This window comes from Haliotis asinina, chromosome 8 (genome assembly GCF_037392515.1).
Source record: "Haliotis asinina isolate JCU_RB_2024 chromosome 8, JCU_Hal_asi_v2, whole genome shotgun sequence".
Taxonomy (NCBI): Eukaryota; Metazoa; Mollusca; class Gastropoda; order Lepetellida; family Haliotidae; genus Haliotis; species Haliotis asinina.
This window is the reverse complement of record NC_090287.1, coordinates 20,115,684-20,138,397: the sequence shown is the minus strand read 5'-3', so window position 1 is coordinate 20,138,397 and position 22,714 is coordinate 20,115,684. Positions and strand designations below refer to the sequence as shown.

Genomic DNA, 22,714 nt, shown 5'->3' with positions numbered 1-22,714 from the left:
CACAACCCACAAATCCGTTGGCATATGACCAGATGGTGGCCAAATGGATACTGGCAAACTCCAGTACAGCAACATGCAGTGAACTTGGACTAAGTACTGTGACTATGTGTCCCAGTGTGCTGTTCAGATTGACATCCAGTGATCGAGGGAAACAATACCAGTGCCTTGGGCATGTACTAATGTGTGGATATGTGTGCTATATAAATATCCTATATCATGTCATGTCATGTCATATATCATATCATATCATATATCATATCATATATCATATCGTATCGTATCGTATCGTATCGTATCGTATCGTATCGCATCATATCATATCGCATCATACCGTATCGTATCATATCATATCATATCATATCATATCATATCATATCATATCTCACTTAAGGTTAAAAGTATAAATTATATCTGTAATCAGCAAAGTCACCATTTCAAGACCTGTATCATATATGTGTCAAGATCTGTTGAAAGATATGAAATGGTTTTTGAGTTGTGCTACCATGGTTTACTGACAGATATTTAGAAGTTTTTTGAGTTCTGCTCCGGAAACGAAACACACCTATAACTTTTGAGAAACTTTTTGTCCTAAATGTTTCCACGGAAACCGAGATAATAATAAATCACAAGAGTCATAAGAAGATGACATATCCCCCCAGCCCCCACATATTTGAAAGGACAAATCATCTGACAGTTACTTAATGACTTTTTAGACTACGTTTGAATTGTTTCCATGGAAATCAAGAAAAATATAAACGCCATATATCTGTAAACAGAGAGGCACCACTTCAAGGTCCTCCATTTGATAACTCACACAAACCTGTAAACAGCAAAAGGCACCGCTTTACATTCTCTCTGTCAAAAAAAAAATTTTGCAGAAAAATACTCAACGGTTTTTGAGTTCTGCTCCAGGAACGAACCCACTGCACCATTTGACTAAGACCAAAACGTTTCATAGAAAACCAAAAAAAATGCCAAAAATCTGTCACTAGCAACAGGCACAACCATAGGTTGAGATTACTGTATCTATCAATTTTGGTCTAAAATTATGAAACGTTTTTTGATTTATGCTCCGGAAACGAACTCCACCCTTCCCTTTTGAGACAAAGTCTGAATTGTATCCAGGAAAAAAAATGACAAAAATCTGTAAATAGCTAAAGGCACCAACAAAATGTATTTTTGGTATATCTACCACTTTTACTGTATAATATTGAACAGTTTTTGAGTTATGCTCTGGGAAGAAAATCATTATGGACAACCAGACGGACAGACAGATGAGATGTCGACTATAAAAGGCAACTGAATGATACTTCAATACTTTCTCCTGTCCAACATATCCATAAAGAGGAGATTTGTTGCACTGAAATAGCTGTTAGAGACAAATTAGGTCTATTATAACCCTCAGGTAACATTATTTCAAAAATGCTTTGCAAAATGTATTTCTGCATTAATGAAGAATCTTTTATAATCAAACAGATACCATGGGATTTCACTCATTTGTCACAAAAGAAGGGGGGCATGTGATAGTTCCAAGCAAAGGCATATTTCGAATATCGAATAATGTTTAAACCTAAAAACTGGTAACTACACAACTTCCTGTTCAGTAATGGTCAGTTGTTTGCCTTCCTATACTGACACATCAGAGTCTACTACATTAAAGGAATATGATTTTGATACTCATGACCTCATGTGATTGAGATTTAAAATTGCTTCAACAAACCCACATTTCACACATTAGTCAGTTTTTAAAATAAATGAAGAAAACTTAAGGAGTTTATTGGTTACTCTTCTCAAAGTGAAAAAAAAAACCCTCAGAAATACAAATCTAATGAATAAAGGTAAGTGAGTCATTAAATTTGATATTGAGACACAGCCTGGACCAGAAGACTTACTAAACATGGTATGTACCTACATGTCCAGTTGTGACAGCATCTAAAAGGTGGTAGAGGATATCAGTGCAAAATGAGGGTGCTTGATTACATACTGTCAACATTAGCCTAACTTGGATGTGAAGGCTTCTGATTATGCTGATTGTGCAAAGATACACCTCCCCTGTCACAACAAGTCTTTCTACAAGTTGAAAATGGTGTCAATATCATGTTAAATGTCAAATAGGAAATTAACAGCCATGAGACTACATACTTGTTTGAAAGTCAAAAATGAAAAAAGTGTTTTTTAAAAAGAAAACCATGTCTATTCATATGCCAAAAGGGTCAAACAGAATGAATGAATCATATGCAACATTGTTTACTTCAATTAAAAGGGTTTGTGACATGTTGTGCCAACAACAGTGAACACATTTCATACTCACAATACTCACATCTTGTGACTTTACACTGAGAAGATTAACTCAGACACCCAAATAGTGGCAGAGGTGACTTTATCCTAATTTGTTGTCAAATTTATCGGTTCTATGAATTTAGAAACCAGGTAACAATGACTCGACAATGTGGGCTCTTGTCACTGATAGACCACAAAACAAAGCTGTGTTCAAATCTGGGCCACAAAACAATCCATTCCATTTAAAGTAACTATAGCTTCACGCCCAGTACTATGAAATCTGTCACTATTTGCCAAATGGTATCCATGGTAAAATATCAACAGGAAAGCATAAAAGTATGAATTATTAAAGTGTGTACTTGCCTTTACAGGTTGCTTAAAACTGAAGTGTTTTCCCACTAACTTCCACAGCAACATTATGTTTCATTGAAAAATATCCTTTCTTAACAGGCTGTTAACATGTTGCTGAAAAGTTATCACCATATTTTAGCAGTATTTACGAAAATATTCCCTGCAATAAGATTTAGTCATGGTACTTACTGAGCTATTCACCAATATGGCCTGTCAGTTCACTGCTGCTGATCATGTTTTTATATAAGATGGCAGAAGAGAATCATGGCAGTACAAATAGGTGTTTCCTCACAATTTACTCTATCGACATTTCAGAATTCCTTGTCTCATTTGTGAATTAATGTATGTTTGTATCATGATACAGTAACCTCTGATATTTGATTGTGTGACTAGTTGATTGATTTTTGCGCTAGACTGATAGGGAATGGAGCAATTAATCACTTTTGTTAACATGCACTATTATGTATGATATAGATTGCTATTATGTTGATTGTGTGATATTGCCCTGACTAAGGTGAAAACATTTATGCAGTTCATAACTTTTTCTTTAATTTTCCTCTTATGTTACATCGCACAAGATTCTTGAGCTGTCCTCTAGTGTTGTGAAAAAACACTGCAAACAAAACAGAAATTGTTAATTCAATGCCCCGAACTGTGCACACTGATACTGATATACTGGCGATAACTGTTAGGAAGCAGTTACTATTTGACAGCCATACAGGCATGGAATGACCATCTCAATTTTGCTGTGTCCACTGTCAACAATGGTCACCCGAAGTTTCAATCTGAAACACTCTAAGCAACCTTGAACTTGGGGTCAAATCATGGATGGGTGGAGTCAATACAATGTGCAGATTGTGGACCAAAAGAAATGTCAGTAAAGTTCAGCGTCTTTCATCTGATCTTTAATGAAAGCTATCACAAGTCACCCTGAAGAAATTGAGCCCAGACAGAACAGCCCATTTACACAAAACACTGTATTCTCCTCTTCCATTATATGCCGGGAGGATAATAATGAATAATTTTTCTCTGATGATACATCTGTATATCCGAAATGGGATCCCAAACTTTCGACTCCAGAAAACCGTTAGCAAAACCCACTCAAACCCATCAATTCGTCGAGCAAATGACGTTAGTGCCACATCAGGTTTTGCATGTGCAATCGTTCATGTGATCTTTGCATCGAAGTTTTCCTCATTTGCACATGTTTGCATTGGCCTCAAGAAGTGAAACAAGAGTCATCAGAAGATGACATATCCATCCGGCCCCCACATGTTTGAAAGGACAAATAATCTGAGAGTTACTCATTGTTTTTATAGACTAAGTTTGAATTGTTTCCATGGAAATCATGAAAATTATAAATGCCATAGATCTGTAACCAGCAAAGTCACAATTTCAAGACATGTCTGATATATCTCCCAAGATCTGTTGAAAGATATGAAATGGTTTTCGAGTTGAGCCCTGGTAACAAAGCCCACCCTTCCATTTTGAGAGAAGTTTGAGAGTTCTGCTCTGGAAATAAAACACACCTTTCACTTTTCAGGCAAGGTCCAAAGTGTTTCCATGATCACAAGATCCTATACATAGCAAAAGGTACCACTATAGGTTCTGATTGATATATCTACCAAGTTTTGCAGAAAAAACACTGAACGGTTTTTCAGTTCTGCTCAGGAAATGAATACCATCCCCCCATTTCGAGACTAAGTCTGAAATGTTTCCATGGAAACCGAGAAAATAATACATCACAAGATCCTGTACATGACAAAAGGCACCACTTCAGGCTCTGACTGATATATCTACCAAGTTTTGCAGAAAAATACCACATGGTTTTTGAGTTCTGTTCCGGAAACGAAGCCCACCCAATCATAAAACTAACACCAAAATGTTCCATGTAAAAAAAAAAAAAATATAAATGCCAAAAATCTGTAAATAGCAAAAGGCACAACCATTGGCTGAGATTACCATATCTATCAAGTTTGGTCTAAAAATATTGAATGGTTTCTGAGTTATGTTTCGGAAACAAAATGATTACGGATGGACGGACAGACGAGGCGTCAACTATATCCCCCCACATTACATGACGGGGGGATAAAAAACACCTTTAAACCACAGTTCTAACGATATTTTAAATGGCACGACTGTGCAACATGAATGTGCCGTTGGCATGTGAAAAGCGAGAAGATCAGTTATTGACGTCGCAAGAGCAATGGGATGCAGATATCGTACTGTGTATGACTTGAGAGGTCATCTACAAAAAAACTGGCACCGCTTCTGATTGCAAAAGGTCAGGTTGTCCATGTGTGACGACACAAGCAGAAGACCGTCAGATCATCCTATGTCACCTACGTGACAGATTTCTGCTGGCTACATGAACCAGGGCTGAGAGGTCGACTGTCCTCACGAACCATTTGGAATCATATGCAGGCAGCCAGTCTCCATTCTCAACCTCCATATTGTGACTTGACATTCTGTATACCCATGTTTTGGAAAGGAGGTGTAGCCTAATGGAACTGATTGTTGCACTGTCAGTGTACTGAGTACATCACTCAGTTCTCAGCGATGAAATAATAACAATTTAATCACCTTACCATCTCTTGTTCTTTCATAGTGCCCTAAAGAAAGAATATTTCTTTTTTGACTCAGCATGCTTAAAAACTTCTCTCCACACATTCTGCAGAAGTCATCAGACTAGAAAAGAAGCAACTAAATATTAGAAATTAGTTGTAATTACTGCATGGATACAAAATTTCAAGAACACAAAATTCTTACACAAAATCATCAAATCACAAATGTCAGATGATTCGGTCAGCACTGAAGGCTGTACACAATGCATTTCAAGAACAGGCCCAGCAAAAAGAAGATGCGTTTCATTTCCTACCAGTCCCAGAGTTGCTTAGGGCTGGATGAAGCTCTCCTGGGGCTGCTGGCTGCAGGTCCAAGGTACACTCTGACTGTCTGCCTGACATGCCAAGAAAGTGGCCAAAGTGGGCTGGGATGAGAGAGAAAATGAATGAAATGTTGAGTCAAGAGGGCATTGCACATGGTAAAAGGGATGCGGTGGGGTCTCTGCACAAGACAAAGCAACCAAGAGGGTACAGAGAGGGTCCTAAAGCGCCGAGAGTGCGGAAAGTGGTGACTGAAAAGAGAGAGAGAGTGAATGAAATATTTGGTCTACAGAGGTCTGTACAGGCTCCAAATGATCAGAGGAATGGTCTGCACCAGCCACAATCAACCATGAGGGGCCAGGTAGGGGGCAAGACTTCAACCGGAGCTTAAGACCTTGTCGGAACTTAAGGCCTGGTAGACGAGGTCTTAAGCTCCGACAGGGTCTTAAGTTCCGACTGGTCCTTTTCTCAAATCGTAGGGGAAAATGAAGATGCTTTTCATGTCCTACCAGTCTCTTGGGGTGCCTGGGGCTGGATGGATCTCCCCTGAGCACCTGCCACCACCTGTCATCTGCCCGCTGACTGTTCGCCATGAAGCGCCGAGAGTGCGGAAAGTGGTGACTGAAAAGAGAGAGAGAGTGAATGAAATATTTGGTCTACAGAGGTCTGTACAGGCTCCAAGTGATCAGGGGAATGGTCTGCACCAGCCACAATCAACCATGAGGGGCCAGGTAGGGGGCAAGACTTCAACCAGGACTGAAGACCTTTTCAGAGTTAAAATATTTAAATATTTAAACTCAAACAGGGTCTTAAGTTCCGACTGGTCCTTTTCTGAAAAGGTAGGGCAAAATGAAGATGCTTTTCATGTCCTACCAGTCTCTTGGGGTGCCTGGGGCTGGATGGATCTCCCCTGAGCACCTGCCACCACCTGTCATCTGCCCGCTGACTGTTCGCCATGAAGCGCCGAGAGTGCGGAAAGGGGTGACTGAAAAGAGAGAGAGAGTGAATGAAATATTTGGTCTACAGAGGTCTGTACAGGCTCCAAGTGATCAGGGGAATGGTCTGCACCAGCCACAATCAACCATGAGGGGCCAGGTAGGGGGCAAGACTTCAACCGGAGCTTAAGACCTTGTCGGAACTTAAGGCCTGGTAGACGAGGTCTTAACCTCCGACAGGGTCTTAAGTTCCGACTGGTCCTTTTCTGAAAAGGTAGGGCAAAATGAAGATGCTTTTCATGTCCTACCAGTCTCTTGGGGTGCCTGGGGCTGGATGGATCTCCCCTGAGCACCTGCCACCACCTGTCATCTGCCCGCTGACTGTTTGCCATGAAGCGCCGAGAGTGCGGAAAGTGGTGACTGAAAAGAGAGAGAGAGTGAATGAAATATTTGGTCTACAGAGGTCTGTACAGGCTCCAAGTGATCAGGGGAATGGTCTGCACCAGCCACAATCAACCATGAGGGGCCAGGTAGGGGGCAAGACTTCAACCAGGACTGAAGACCTTTTCAGAGTTAAAATATTTAAATATTTAAACTCAAACAGGGTCTTAAGTTCCGACTGGTCCTTTTCTGAAAAGGTAGGGCAAAATGAAGATGCTTTTCATGTCCTACCAGTCTCTTGGGGTGCCTGGGGCTGGATTGATCTCCCCTGAGCACCTGCCACCACCTGTCATCTGCCCGCTGACTGTTCGCCATGAAGCGCCGAAAGTGCGGAAAGTGGTGACTGAAAAGAGAGAGAGAGTGAATGAAATATTTGGTCTACAGAGGTCTGTACAGGCTCCAAGTGATCAGGGGAATGGTCTGCACCAGCCACAATCAACCATGAGGGGCCAGGTAGGGGGCAAGACTTCAACCGGAGCTTAAGACCTTGTCGGAACTTAAGGCCTGGTAGACGAGGTCTTAAGCTCCGACAGGGTCTTAAGTTCCGACTGGTCCTTTTCTCAAATCGTAGGGGAAAATGAAGATGCTTTTCATGTCCTACCAGTCTCTTGGGGTGCCTGGGGCTGGATGGATCTCCCCTGAGCACCTGCCACCACCTGTCATCTGCCCGCTGACTGTTCGCCATGAAGCGCCGAGAGTGCGGAAAGGGGTGACTGAAAAGAGAGAGAGAGTGAATGAAATATTTGGTCTACAGAGGTCTGTACAGGCTCCAAGTGATCAGGGGAATGGTCTGCACCAGCCACAATCAACCATGAGGGGCCAGGTAGGGGGCAAGACTTCAACCAGGACTGAAGACCTTTTCAGAGTTAAAATATTTAAATATTTAAACTCAAACAGGGTCTTAAGTTCCGACTGGTCCTTTTCTGAAAAGGTAGGGCAAAATGAAGATGCTTTTCATGTCCTACCAGTCTCTTGGGGTGCCTGGGGCTGGATGGATCTCCCCTGAGCACCTGCCACCACCTGTCATCTGCCCGCTGACTGTTCGCCATGAAGCGCCGAGAGTGCGGAAAGGGGTGACTGAAAAGAGAGAGAGAGTGAATGAAATATTTGGTCTACAGAGGTCTGTACAGGCTCCAAGTGATCAGGGGAATGGTCTGCACCAGCCACAATCAACCATGAGGGGCCAGGTAGGGGGCAAGACTTCAACCGGAGCTTAAGACCTTGTCGGAACTTAAGGCCTGGTAGACGAGGTCTTAACCTCCGACAGGGTCTTAAGTTCCGACTGGTCCTTTTCTGAAAAGGTAGGGCAAAATGAAGATGCTTTTCATGTCCTACCAGTCTCTTGGGGTGCCTGGGGCTGGATGGATCTCCCCTGAGCACCTGCCACCACCTGTCATCTGCCCGCTGACTGTTCGCCATGAAGCGCCGAGAGTGCGGAAAGGGGTGACTGAAAAGAGAGAGAGAGTGAATGAAATATTTGGTCTACAGAGGTCTGTACAGGCTCCAAGTGATCAGGGGAATGGTCTGCACCAGCCACAATCAACCATGAGGGGCCAGGTAGGGGGCAAGACTTCAACCAGGACTGAAGACCTTTTCAGAGTTAAAATATTTAAATATTTAAACTCAAACAGGGTCTTAAGTTCCGACTGGTCCTTTTCTGAAAAGGTAGGGCAAAATGAAGATGCTTTTCATGTCCTACCAGTCTCTTGGGGTGCCTGGGGCTGGATGGATCTCCCCTGAGCACCTGCCACCACCTGTCATCTGCCCGCTGACTGTTCGCCATGAAGCGCCGAAAGTGCGGAAAGTGGTGACTGAAAAGAGAGAGAGAGTGAATGAAATATTTGGTCTACAGAGGTCTGTACAGGCTCCAAGTGATCAGGGGAATGGTCTGCACCAGCCACAATCAACCATGAGGGGCCAGGTAGGGGGCAAGACTTCAACCGGAGCTTAAGACCTTGTCGGAACTTAAGGCCTGGTAGACGAGGTCTTAACCTCCGACAGGGTCTTAAGTTCCGACTGGTCCTTTTCTCAAATTGTAGGGGAAAATGAAGATGCTTTTCATGTCCTACCAGTCTCTTGGGGTGCCTGGGGCTGGATGGATCTCCCCTGAGCACCTGCCACCACCTGTCATCTGCCCGCTGACTGTTTGCCATGAAGCGCCGAGAGTGCGGAAAGTGGTGACTGAAAAGAGAGAGAGAGTGAATGAAATATTTGGTCTACAGAGGTCTGTACAGGCTCCAAGTGATCAGGGGAATGGTCTGCACCAGCCACAATCAACCATGAGGGGCCAGGTAGGGGGCAAGACTTCAACCAGGACTGAAGACCTTTTCAGAATTAAAATATTTAAATATTTAAACTCAAACAGGGTCTTAAGTTCCGACTGGTCCTTTTCTGAAAAGGTAGGGCAAAATGAAGATGCTTTTCATGTCCTACCAGTCTCTTGGGGTGCCTGGGGCTGGATGGATCTCCCCTGAGCACCTGCCACCACCTGTCATCTGCCCGCTGACTGTTCGCCATGAAGCGCCGAGAGTGCGGAAAGGGGTGACTGAAAAGAGAGAGAGAGTGAATGAAATATTTGGTCTACAGAGGTCTGTACAGGCTCCAAGTGATCAGGGGAATGGTCTGCACCAGCCACAATCAACCATGAGGGGCCAGGTAGGGGGCAAGACTTCAACCGGAGCTTAAGACCTTGTCGGAACTTAAGGCCTGGTAGACGAGGTCTTAACCTCCGACAGGGTCTTAAGTTCCGACTGGTCCTTTTCTGAAAAGGTAGGGCAAAATGAAGATGCTTTTCATGTCCTACCAGTCTCTTGGGGTGCCTGGGGCTGGATGGATCTCCCCTGAGCACCTGCCACCACCTGTCATCTGCCCGCTGACTGTTCGCCATGAAGCGCCGAGAGTGCGGAAAGGGGTGACTGAAAAGAGAGAGAGAGTGAATGAAATATTTGGTCTACAGAGGTCTGTACAGGCTCCAAGTGATCAGGGGAATGGTCTGCACCAGCCACAATCAACCATGAGGGGCCAGGTAGGGGGCAAGACTTCAACCAGGACTGAAGACCTTTTCAGAGTTAAAATATTTAAATATTTAAACTCAAACAGGGTCTTAAGTTCCGACTGGTCCTTTTCTGAAAAGGTAGGGCAAAATGAAGATGCTTTTCATGTCCTACCAGTCTCTTGGGGTGCCTGGGGCTGGATGGATCTCCCCTGAGCACCTGCCACCACCTGTCATCTGCCCGCTGACTGTTCGCCATGAAGCGCCGAAAGTGCGGAAAGTGGTGACTGAAAAGAGAGAGAGAGTGAATGAAATATTTGGTCTACAGAGGTCTGTACAGGCTCCAAGTGATCAGGGGAATGGTCTGCACCAGCCACAATCAACCATGAGGGGCCAGGTAGGGGGCAAGACTTCAACCGGAGCTTAAGACCTTGTCGGAACTTAAGGCCTGGTAGACGAGGTCTTAACCTCCGACAGGGTCTTAAGTTCCGACTGGTCCTTTTCTCAAATTGTAGGGGAAAATGAAGATGCTTTTCATGTCCTACCAGTCTCTTGGGGTGCCTGGGGCTGGATGGATCTCCCCTGAGCACCTGCCACCACCTGTCATCTGCCCGCTGACTGTTTGCCATGAAGCGCCGAGAGTGCGGAAAGTGGTGACTGAAAAGAGAGAGAGAGTGAATGAAATATTTGGTCTACAGAGGTCTGTACAGGCTCCAAGTGATCAGGGGAATGGTCTGCACCAGCCACAATCAACCATGAGGGGCCAGGTAGGGGGCAAGACTTCAACCAGGACTGAAGACCTTTTCAGAATTAAAATATTTAAATATTTAAACTCAAACAGGGTCTTAAGTTCCGACTGGTCCTTTTCTGAAAAGGTAGGGCAAAATGAAGATGCTTTTCATGTCCTACCAGTCTCTTGGGGTGCCTGGGGCTGGATGGATCTCCCCTGAGCACCTGCCACCACCTGTCATCTGCCCGCTGACTGTTCGCCATGAAGCGCCGAGAGTGCGGAAAGGGGTGACTGAAAAGAGAGAGAGAGTGAATGAAATATTTGGTCTACAGAAGGCTGTACAGGCTCCAAGTGATCAGGGGAATGGTCTGCACCAGCCACAATCAACCATGAGGGGCCAGGTAGGGGGCAAGACTTCAACCGGAGCTTAAGACCTTTTCAGAGTTAAAATATTTAAATATTTAAACTCAAACAGGGTCTTAAGTTCCGACTGGTCCTTTTCTGAAAAGGTAGGGCAAAATGAAGATGCTTTTCATGTCCTACCAGTCTCTTGGGGTGCCTGGGGCTGGATGGATCTCCCCTGAGCACCTGCCACCACCTGTCATCTGCCCGCTGACTGTTCGCCATGAAGCGCCGAGAGTGCGGAAAGTGGTGACTGAAATGGGAGAGAGAGTGAATGAAATATTTGGTCTACAGAAGGCTGTATAGGCTCCAAGTGATCAGGGATTACCAAGATTGTCAAGAAGGGATAAAAATAATTCCATAAATACTACGAAATTGTTGATATTTAAGTGATTTCCAGTTATGAAAGAAATATAAATGACATTTAAGAGTGAATAGGTGTGCTGTCTTTAACAACAACCTCTACACAATGGTATTCTAGAGAGAACTGGCCTCTTGCACACATATTAACTGGTGAAGGTTTTGGTATAGTGGTTATTTTTTATGCTTTATATTTAATTTGGCTTCATACCAGAAACTATTACACTTTAAAAGAATTTATCTGTCCACTTCACTTACAAGACCAAAATTGCAGAAGAATGAGTTGTCATTCTAGGAAAAATTGGGGATATATATATTTCCTTTTATTTTTCAAAATGTGAACTAGCACATAGCGTGAGTAGCATTGCTTCGGCCTGGGTAACCTGCCTTACATCAGTGCACTATCAGAGTTGACCCACTTTTGACATGCGCGGAAATAGCCTAATTAGGTGTGGCAATATGCATCGCATAAGTATTACGTCGGCTGACAATATATTTTACTGTGTATGGAAGGATTGCAATGAAAAGTTAGGACTGGGCTGAGACATGGCATAGTCTAATGTCAGCCAGTGGATGTTTTCGAGATGGCTTTGGAAATCGCTTCAGCTCAGCCAATGCTACCTGTAGGAAGCTGCGTCTAAAAAAATCAAAAGCACATCATATTGAATAAACGGCACATATACTAAATACTTACACATATCTCGTATGCATCTTGTGGTTGAGACATTGCATAACGCAAAGAGGCCTGTCATTGAGACATGTATTCTATCCTTAGTTCAACAGAAACCATTGTCGCCCATATGTGACGTAGCACATAAGCCCCGCCCACTAATGATTATTCATGTTCAATCGGGACTTAAGACCTGTCGGGGTTTAAGGGCCGCACAAACGTCCCCATGTATATTATTCTCTCTCAAACAACAGTGACAAACACAATAGCTGTGTTCAATTCTTTATATCAATAAAAAAAAAACTACTTTACACTTCTGTAGGCTATCATAGAGATCAGGCTTGATTCAATCTAAGTTCCAGATACTTTTTCAAGCAATTTAGTATTTACTCCCACGTCTTGTGTTGTATGAGTACTTGCATTTTTCAGGAGTAACTAGCATTTTGTATACTCCAACTATGTAAAAGAACTGAGTACTTTTACACCTAGTTTCGTATCCTTATTGGGTACTTAACTCTTCCAATATATATGACCCGTGAAGGTCCCGGGGTAGAATAGGCCTTCAGCAACCCATGCTTGCCATAAAAGGCGACTCAGCTTGTCGTAAGAGGCGACTAACGGGATCGGGTGGTCAGACTCGCTGACTTGGTTGACACATGTCATCGGTTCCCAATACATGATTATGTATTCTACGCAATGGATATTGCAGATTCTAAATACGTTGCGACATATGGGACAAAGTCAGTCATCACAGTAATGCATACATATTCATTCATGGGTAGCATTAAAGTAGTCAGTGCAGGTAGGTGAAAATGCGAAAACGGGAATTGTATTGCGAGTTACCTCCCTTGCTGAGGGAACATGGATTTTGCACCGTGAAAGTAAACATTCCACTCGAAACGTGTTTGAATACGTCAATATCCTCTTTATGTTAACAAAACACAGTCAGTTGTTTTTCAATAGTCAGTTTGATATTTTTTGTGTGTTTCAGGTAGTGACGTTACTTTGCAGTCCGTCTATTCTGGACGTCCTAAAACCTCTACACAATGCCTTGCTATTGGCAAGACGTCGCCTCCCGATACATCGGTCTTTTTCTTCTGGTCCGAATGTTCTCAGCACTACCTGTCTGTTTGTGAAATTTGTGAGCATTTCAAACACTACATTCTGAATACAAAATCACGTTGTACGTTACAAGTATTGCGGATCACATCGTGGTAAAAGTGAAGGGCCGTTAGAGCTTCTCCATAAAAATCATCATCACTCCCTACGGCCCCTTAATGCCTTTCGTTTCACATCTAGTGCGTTCTATACCAATAACATAGGTAATATATTTCTCGGTGTGAGTCAGGCATTATCAACGGTTGACTCAAATCGTGTTTCAATCTACACACCCATTGCTACGTTTTAAACTATGACTATTTCTATAGTGTGGACAATAACATGAATATTAGCATTACATTTCTCCTGGAATGGCATTTAGAAATCCATTACGGGCAGTGTGCAAAAATAGCCAAGTAACAATCCAGTTGAGCCAGTAGATGTCCACACTCACTGGCCTGACTTACAAGTGAATTTTCATTGGTCATTTTGTAAATGTATTACTCTCTTCGACTTGTTAAGTAATAATGCACTTTTAAGTCATGCAAGATTATAGCCTCATAAAAGTGTTCATCATATAAGCAGCTTAATCATGAAGCCTGCATCATGCCGACAATATGCTAATCTCATCTATTTTTCCAATCTTGTGTTTAGTTTCTACGTTCAAATTTAGGGCCAGTGAATTGTTTTGTGGGCATGTATTTCCGGCACAGCCAGCCCGACTGGCTAGCAAAATTTGGAAACTATGTCGCAGTCTGATTCTGGGGAACACAGAGTGTATTCTTTCACTCAGCATTATTTGCATTTAAAGCTAGGAAGCATCTGTGTCCATACATGCTTGTTCGTCTTATATACAAAATACGCTACTCTTAATGTAGAAATCGATAACTGAAAGAATGAGAACATTAATGCTGATACAGATTCGTTATCTGTTCGCAGTTAAAGTACGACAATCAACTGTGGCTCTCAGCACTATGATACCTATATCGGGTGTCACATCAACAACAGCTACAACAACAACAACAACGTCACTGTGCCACCATCCACCTTCAACATGTAACTATAACTCCACGCCGCAGCCCCTCGGACTTGGCCATGCTGGACACCAATCTGAGAATATTGGTAAGTACTGAATTTGGCGAAACAAGATCGTCACTTTTGGGCTTATGTCACCATGGCTAGTTATGAACATACTCCTCAAATGCCCAAAGGGTTTACGTTTATGTTTTATTTGTATGATTTGTTAATGTTTATTTTATGCTTGTGTTTGTTTCATGTTCATGTTTATGTTTATATTCATGTTTACATCATGTATTTTCCGTTTCATGTTAATGTTATATATTTCATATTCATGTTTACATCATGTATTTTCCGTTTCATGTTAATGTTATATATTTCATATTTATGTTTATGTTTGTGGTATGTATTATGTTTATGGTATGCACATATGTGGGAGACATCAGTCCTGTTTACAATTATTAATTTAACACACTGAAGTGGGTTTTTTTTCAAAGGATTCTAATGTCCCATACCTGTGTTACTGATCTGATCCTCATTTACTGATAACAGAGACATTTTACTTGACGTACAATAAACCCCAATCAGCTGGACCCCAGATACACAGGGTGGAAGCGCTGTCCAGTCGAAATGTGGAGTTTCCCCGAAAGCAACTCCATTTCCTCGATGGACAGTCGAGGAAGAAGAACACGTGACACGCAAGTATGTTTTCCCACACATTTTCATTATTTTACAAGTATATCAGGCTTTGCCATTTGGCTGACGGGTCTAGAAGGTTACAGATCTTTCGGAAAATAGCTTGACACCTCTACATATAAATTTATTGCAATTGCTCGTTAGCGAGGGCACCTTCCTGAGTGTAGAAACAAGATCGCGGAAAATGATCATTTCAACCCGAAATATAACATCCTCATCAGTGAACGTGCCTTGCTTTAGCTGTCAGAACTTAGATATAGTTGTTTTAGATCTTCATTCGCAGTGCAGGCTTTATAGAGTCATTAATTATTCAGTTATCGTCGAAAAATCAAACTGTACATTTTACATGGTCACATGTAGCAAAAAGACTGTCCAATGAGTTGTTATTTTACAGTCCAGGGAGTTGACAGTTTTAACTGCCATGTCATCAACCGTTATTCTAGGGGTGTTTGTTGTGAAGAAGAATGTTTTGTTCATGATTGTTGTAGTCTCTGAATAATATACTAATGGTAGAAAGTCAAGCAACCCGATCATTTTCAGACGTTATGGAAGATCAAGTTCCATTTTCACTGATAACGCTTTATGATGACACACATATTGGTGGATGCCTATCAAACAATACTTCAAAGGTACTAAACATCATTACATTACGTTTAGTTTTACGTCGCACTCAGCAACATTCCAGTTACATGGCGGCGGTTTGTAAATAATCGAGCCTGGACCAGACAATCCAGTGATCAACAGCATGAGCATCGACCTGTGCACTCAGCGAGCCTGACCACCCGATCAGTCTCTTTAGACAAGGCAGTTCATGTTTACAGTGTATTGACGTGCCATCAAACTTGCATTGTGCAAGTCGCGAGTACCTTCGCAGATTTCACTGTCCATGTGTAGCATGATATCCGATCTCATTCTGTTGAGTGAAGTTTTCTAGTGCAAACACATGTACAAATCTAACTACCTGTGAAGAAATCATCATGTATATACTTGGCTGCTTAACCTTTTACTAACAGTATACATATGCTTTAGTTTGAGATGTTGATGGTTTCAGGAGGTGAATTTTGAAGTTGAACGAGTCGCATATATCCTTCTAGTCTGTCATATCCAAGAAAGCCCACGCAAGTCTAGAAAATGTGGCAAGTCTAGATTTCCTTAGCTTCTGAAAATGAAGAAAGTCTCAGGGCTCCATTTCATTATAATATTTTTTTTCATTATGACCGTTTTTTGTCAGTAAATATGTTCATTTCAGAGACTAGCTGTTAGTCTAATATCCTTCAATACCAGTCGTTTGTTGTCAAGCACACCAAAAACATAGAGGAAACAGAAACAGACTGGGTTCAGTCCTTTTGAGCATATTAGTACAATGATCTGTCCATATTTTTTAGACCAACTCATTCAACTGGATATATAAATATTAATTATTATGATTTGATACATTTAATCACTTGTATATTGCAACACTACGCGCCTTATATTCTTCCATGCAGCACGTGCTCTGACAAACGGAAAACTGGATATCGGTGAAATCTCAAAACGAGACTAGAAAAGTTTGGCGGTCTTGTATAGCCTTGATATTATATCAATCACATTCTTCCTTTACAAAAATACACTGAATAAGAACAAAGAACACAAGATAGTTGTAACCAGTAAGCCAGATGAATTGTGAATAATTCTACGCCCTCACCAAACGGGCAGTCTGTGAGGTCTCAGTTAACGTCACCTAAACCTGTAAAATATTGAGATACTATTTTTTAAAAGTTTAAAATTAAAATTCATTAATTTTTGTAAAGACCATTCTCTTGTGAAATAAGGTACGGTTATTGGAATTTCGTGTAACCATAGTTGTTTGCAGTGCCTCATTTCACATCACGCGTGAAAATTAGGATCGGCTGTAAAGTAGGTCAATGTCTGAATCAATTCCTGAGACTCATGTGTCGATTTGACCTCTGCCACACATGCTGTTCTAAAAGTCTTCATTGGTCTCGGACCACATACAGATCCACAACCGTTTCCATTGCCAAGTCAGGGGATGAACAACAGTGAGATCTCGACGGTTAATGCTCCAGAGTCCACACAACTACATGGACAGTTACTTCAACGTAAACATTCAAAGCTATGGGCAATTTCAACGCAATTCCATAGAAAATATAAAGTTTGATTTTTCGACAATAATTAAAGAATTACTGGCGCATTAAAGCCTGCACTGTGAATGGACCTAAAATAACTATGTCCAAGAAGTGACAGCTGAAAAAGTGATTCTGCTGATGTCATATTTCGTGTTGAAACGATCAGCTTCCTCGATCTTGTTTCGGCACTCAGGGGGTGCCCTCGCTTAACGCACAACTGCAATAAATATAGATGGTGTCAAGCTATTACAGAAAGATCTGTAGATTTCTAGCCCCCTCTGCCGTGGCAAAACCTGATATACTTGCGAAATAATGAAAATGTGCGGGAAAACTTACTTTTACTTTCGTGTCACGTGTTCTTTCACTGTCCATCGAGGAAATGGAGTTACTTTTGGGGCAACTCCACGTTTCGTGTGGACAGCGCTTCCACCCTGTGCACCCCACTACCACAAAAAAACCCATAAAACCTGTTCACACAAGGAACGCAACTCTGCACAACAATAAAGCGCCTAAAGTGTTAGGGACACCATTGCGCTCAGTTTGAATTTAATGAAATTTTGTCTTTCAGGTGTTTACGTGGGCGTTGGTGTTGGAAGTCTGGCGTTGCTGTCTATCGTCGCAGCTCTGGCATTCACATACAGGTAGCCGCCCCGTAGTGTATTAATATATGGTACCCTACTTGTTGGTGCTCGGTATTAATGGGTACAATAAGGACTGGTCGGGTCGGAGTCAGTGTCTGAATGAGGTATTCATGCTGAACAGCAGAATGGCATCTTAGTGGGCTAGCACTATCAAAACAACTTTACTCTGGGCTGGTACAAGCAGCCACACATACACACGCGTCTACGTCGTCATATGATGGAAATATTTTAGCACGACATTACACCGACTTTCACCTCACCTCACATACAGGTATAACAATTGAAGTTTGATGATAATAGCACAGGCACAAAAGCGTGATCAAATGTGAACGTGTGAGTGAGTGTAGTTTTACGCCACGAGAAAATTTGTCTGTATCACAAACACATTCAAAAGCAGGTCAATTGTTTACGAGAAAATGAGTGAGTGGGTGAGTGAGTTTAGTTTTCGCCGCACTCAGCAACATTCCAACTATATGGCGCCAATCTAGAAATAATCAAGTCTGGACCTGACAATCCAGTTATCAAAAGTAGCGTACCAATGACGTGTCAACCATGTCGGCGAGCCTGAAAACCCGATCCCGTTAGTCGCCTCTTACGACAAGCAGAGTCGCCTTTCATGGCAAGCATGAGTTGCTGAAGGTGTATTCTACCCGGGCCTTCACCGGTCGATCACAAATGTATTGGTAACTAAGCGACGGCCTTGATCATTTCTGTGTATAGAATATAAAACGTTTGGTTTCCTCTTAAATTCATCCCAACAAACCACCAGTACCGTTTAAGACACAAGGTATCATGAAAAAACTCAGAATATTTTTCGACTTAATATTCATATCTAGATATGGTGACATGAAGAAGAGGATCGTTTGTATGCATAACGGACAAAATCAATATTATGTAGGTACTGTATTGGTACCTACTGCAAGAGCCTGCAAATACAGTTAGACGTTATAACTAGATTAAAGATTTGCCTGCCGTGTATGGAAAACAGAATGAAAACATTTTTTCCAAATGTACAGTAAATGGTCGTGGATCAATAAAAATTGTATTAAATTCATATTGTTGATTGCCAGTTGTAAAGCATTACAATGAAATTTCTATCTTTTTATTCAGAAAGAAGAGGCTGTGTTTCCAAGCTAAACTTACGCGTTCAAACAACCACGCTGTAAGCTTCGATGCATCGGCAACCAATGCTACATATGCTGCCTGTACGGTGCCATCGGGAGACGACAATGACGGCTACGAGGTTCCTGTGCCTTTAGACACAAGCATATGGGACTCGCCATATTACTCCGCAGTTCCCGTGGCAACCGTAAAACCAAACAGTCACATTTCACAAACAACATGGACGCATGACGGAAAGGATCCAAAACAGGAGCGCAGTTGTACCATTAACGCTGACAGAGGTGGTTGCGAGCAGCGAGGGAGTGTTTCATGTAGTTTTCACACAAACACGGACAAGGATTGTTATGAAAATATAACGCCACAATCTCATGGTGAACAAGGAACAGCAAAGGACGTAGAGCCTACCGAGACGGGGAGACAATTTCAGCAAACGGCTGAAACACTTGATGACGCTTCCGGTTTAAAGGACGCTTGCAGTGTTGATGCAAGAGATGACGACAGCTGTATTTACCAGCTTGCTGGGGAATTTGATCAGAGAGACGAAGGGTGCATGCACAATCTAGCAAAGGAACAGAACAATGACCAGAGAAAGTCAGTTTTGTATAACACTCTTGGACAAAGGATTACACCACGTGCTCCAGACGAAGGCCCTCGTGTTAACGTTTATGATCGTATAGCTGCATCTGCCCGTGATGGTTATGACTCGATGACTAGACAAGTTCCCTGTGAGGTCAGCGACAACGTCTACAGTCATGCCTTAGACGTTGACGTTGCTTGGGAATTGGATGGAGATGATGGATACGACAAAACACAACGTCAGCAACGACCGCCGCGGCCGGGTGACTACAGCTATGCACATGCATTGGATTCTGGTAATGGTGGTACTGTGGAAGAGGAGTGGGATGTAGATGAAGGTATTTATCAGAATATTGACGATACGGAACATCTCAGTGCCGACGACAGCACAAACATTACCCACGCTGGACCTACTTACACCAACACGGGAGCATCTCATCAAACTGATACTGACAGGGATGAAGATACGTATTACTACAATATTCCTTTCAACACACAAGGGGAGGGCCCTATACCCTCTTCAAGTGTCACTGCAGTATATGACGGTGTATACAGTAGACAGGGGATGTCAGACGCTTGAAGTCCAAAACGAACGCTTGATGTCCAAAACCCCGAGGACGCCTTAAGTAATGTTCCTGTTTGTTTATTTGTTGATGATTAACGCCGCACATATAATTAATCCCGGCACGGACGATGCAGTTGTTGATATGAGCAGAGATTTCCAAAATTCACAATTTAGCAATGCCTCCAAAAGATATTTCATAATACAGATTCATTTCACCAAGTTAATTACTGGCCATGTTACGGCACCGTTAATGCAGGAACGATACAAACGACATACTTATTAATGCATGGATCATACAAACGACTTACTTTCGTTACTCCACAGGGGTGTACAATCCAACAAGCCTATGAGTGAGTGAGTTTAGTTTTATGCCACCTTTAGTAATATTCTAGCAATATCACAGCGGAGGACATTAGAAACGGGCTTCACACATTGTACCCATGTGAGGAATTAAACCCTTCGGTGTGACCAGCAAAGCCTTAACCACTAGTGGGTTCACACCATCCCCCCCACCCCCACCCCACCCCATGTCTCTCTCATCGATAACTGTGCTGTACATTGATCCTTATTGCAAGCAAGCATAGGGCAAAAACCGCATTTTACCTATTACTGGGTGGTCTTTCAACCCTCTATATCAAGCTTAACAGAAAAATCGCAGTTTCAGTTACTGCCAGACATTTGGTACCCATCTTGGAGTGCGTAACTGGAGTCAGTTTAAACTGATGTCACCTCTTATATTCATACAGAACACATATGTGCGTGAAAAAAACAGTGATAAACAGTAACATGACATGGGAGAAAACTATACTCTTAGGGGAACCTGAATTTTGAAACCTGGTAGAAAGAAAACCCATTCAGGAAAGTTACAATGACATTCATCTTGTGTATGCAGCATCATTTCACGTTATCTCCACACGCAAACACAATGCATGGTAAGCACGTGCACAACGTTGGAGTGAGTGAGTGAGTTTAGTTTTACGCCGCACTCAGCAATATTACAGCTATATGGCGGCGGTCTGTAAATAATCGAGTCTGGACCAGACAATCCAGTGATCAACAACATGAGCATCGATCTGCGCAATTGGGAACCGATGACACGCGTCAACCAAGTCAGCGAGCCTGACCACCCGATCCCGTTAGTCGCCTCTTACGACAAGCTGAGTCACCTTTTATGGCAAGCATGGGTTGCTGAAGGCCTATTCTACCCCGGGACCTTCACGGGTCTTGCACAACGTTGGAACCTCCTACACGTGCGTGGGGTGTCATCATGAATCTTGACGTTTGTCAGGTAGGTCGATAAATCACTGTAGACCATTTTTCCGATAATTTTCTTGCAACTGTGCATGTTCGGGGTTTTTCAAGGTCAAATCACACACTGCTGACTGAAAATTGTACACCTGAAATTTTCATGTCATATTCCAGTCACATAACAAGGGGGATAACTGAATGAACAGCTTTGCTTTGAATGAAATCCATGTGGTGATGCATTCTCAAAACATTAATATTGTATGAACATTGATTCAGTCCCAAATATCTCCCAATTTCGACAATTGTACATTGAAACTACAGTACTTTTTTTGAAGAGTGTATGTTAAGTAATCAGCCATGTTCCAGAACCAGACCACCAGATTCATGTAGTCGATCTTACACTATGTCAGTGGGTGTCTGTTCCAATCTGGATTTGTAAGCCAGAGGTAAGAATCACATGAGAATTTGAAAAATAATTATGACCACACAAATGTATTGTAAATAACCAAAAGGTGTTTTGTATATCAAGTTGACTGGTCTGTTGCCGGTGTAGCTGGAATATTTTCAAGAGTGGCCTTAAACAACAGACAAACAAACCTAATCTGATTAAAAGCAAGAACTGTGATTTTCAGGTCATTACAGCTCTTTCTCCTAAGACCCCTGAAGATCGAGGTTACATCTGGATGATGCAAGAGGTGACTAACGGAGATGGTCAGACTTGACTTAGCTGACAGTCATTAGTTTCCAAATGCATATATTGATGCACATGCTGTTGATCACTGGATTGTCTGGTCCATTATTTACAGAGCGCCACCATATAGCTGGAATATTACCAGGAGCTGTGTAGAACTAAATTCACTCACTCTTCCTCATCAGCTGACACCATAATGGGATAATTGGGATCTATTCTTCCCCATATAGACCCGAGTTTAGTCCTCACTTAATCTGTAGTCTGTATTTACAATAGTCACAATCCATGATTTGTTTTGTTTTGTTGTTTAACACAAAGGAGGATCTCGCCAAATCTAATGACAATCCATACAAAAACAAAAGTCAGCATGTATGAACTGAGACTTTTTATTGACATGAAAATACCACTGTTGTATTGATTCTGAATGTAAAAAGAGAGTCGACATGATTGTGATGCTCGTTCAGCTGGTAAACGGTGCTTCATAACTTTTCTAACAAAACCTCATACTACATAGCTTCATGAAGATGAGCAGACAAAAACTGTCACAAGCTTTTGACATCATACTAAATCTTTAAAAATCATTTTATCTCTCCAGATCTAGAAATCCTGTGGACCTGTTGATAACATACAGAGGAAAGAAGGAGTTTGGGAGATTGTATTTGGATGTTAAGTCTCCATGACTGCAAAACCATTGTAATATTTCTTGTGGGTATACTATTTTGCATAAAACTTCTAAAAAAAACTTGTAAATGTAAGATAAGTCAAATGTGTCCCACAAAAACAGTAATGTAAAAGGTCTTAAAAATCTGCTCAATGTAAATTAACACCTTACTGTTACTAAAATCTCATAAAAGTCATGTCAACAGATTTCACTAAAAACTACAATCT

General features: G+C 42.1%; 1 protein-coding gene across 1 annotated transcript in view; it reads left to right on the top strand.

The window, feature by feature from the left end:
- The window catches only part of LOC137294008 (uncharacterized), a 37,472-nt gene extending 15,366 nt beyond the window's left edge, over nucleotides 1-22,106 (top strand). Inside the window, exons 7-10 of the mRNA XM_067824921.1 lie at nucleotides 13,038-13,187; nucleotides 14,084-14,266; nucleotides 17,552-17,624; nucleotides 18,735-22,106. Coding sequence (XP_067681022.1) covers nucleotides 13,038-13,187; nucleotides 14,084-14,266; nucleotides 17,552-17,624; nucleotides 18,735-19,902 — 1,574 coding nt within the window. The 3' untranslated portion in view covers nucleotides 19,903-22,106. The remainder of the gene's footprint in view (nucleotides 1-13,037; nucleotides 13,188-14,083; nucleotides 14,267-17,551; nucleotides 17,625-18,734) is intronic.
- The last annotated feature ends 608 nt before the right edge of the window (nucleotides 22,107-22,714 follow it).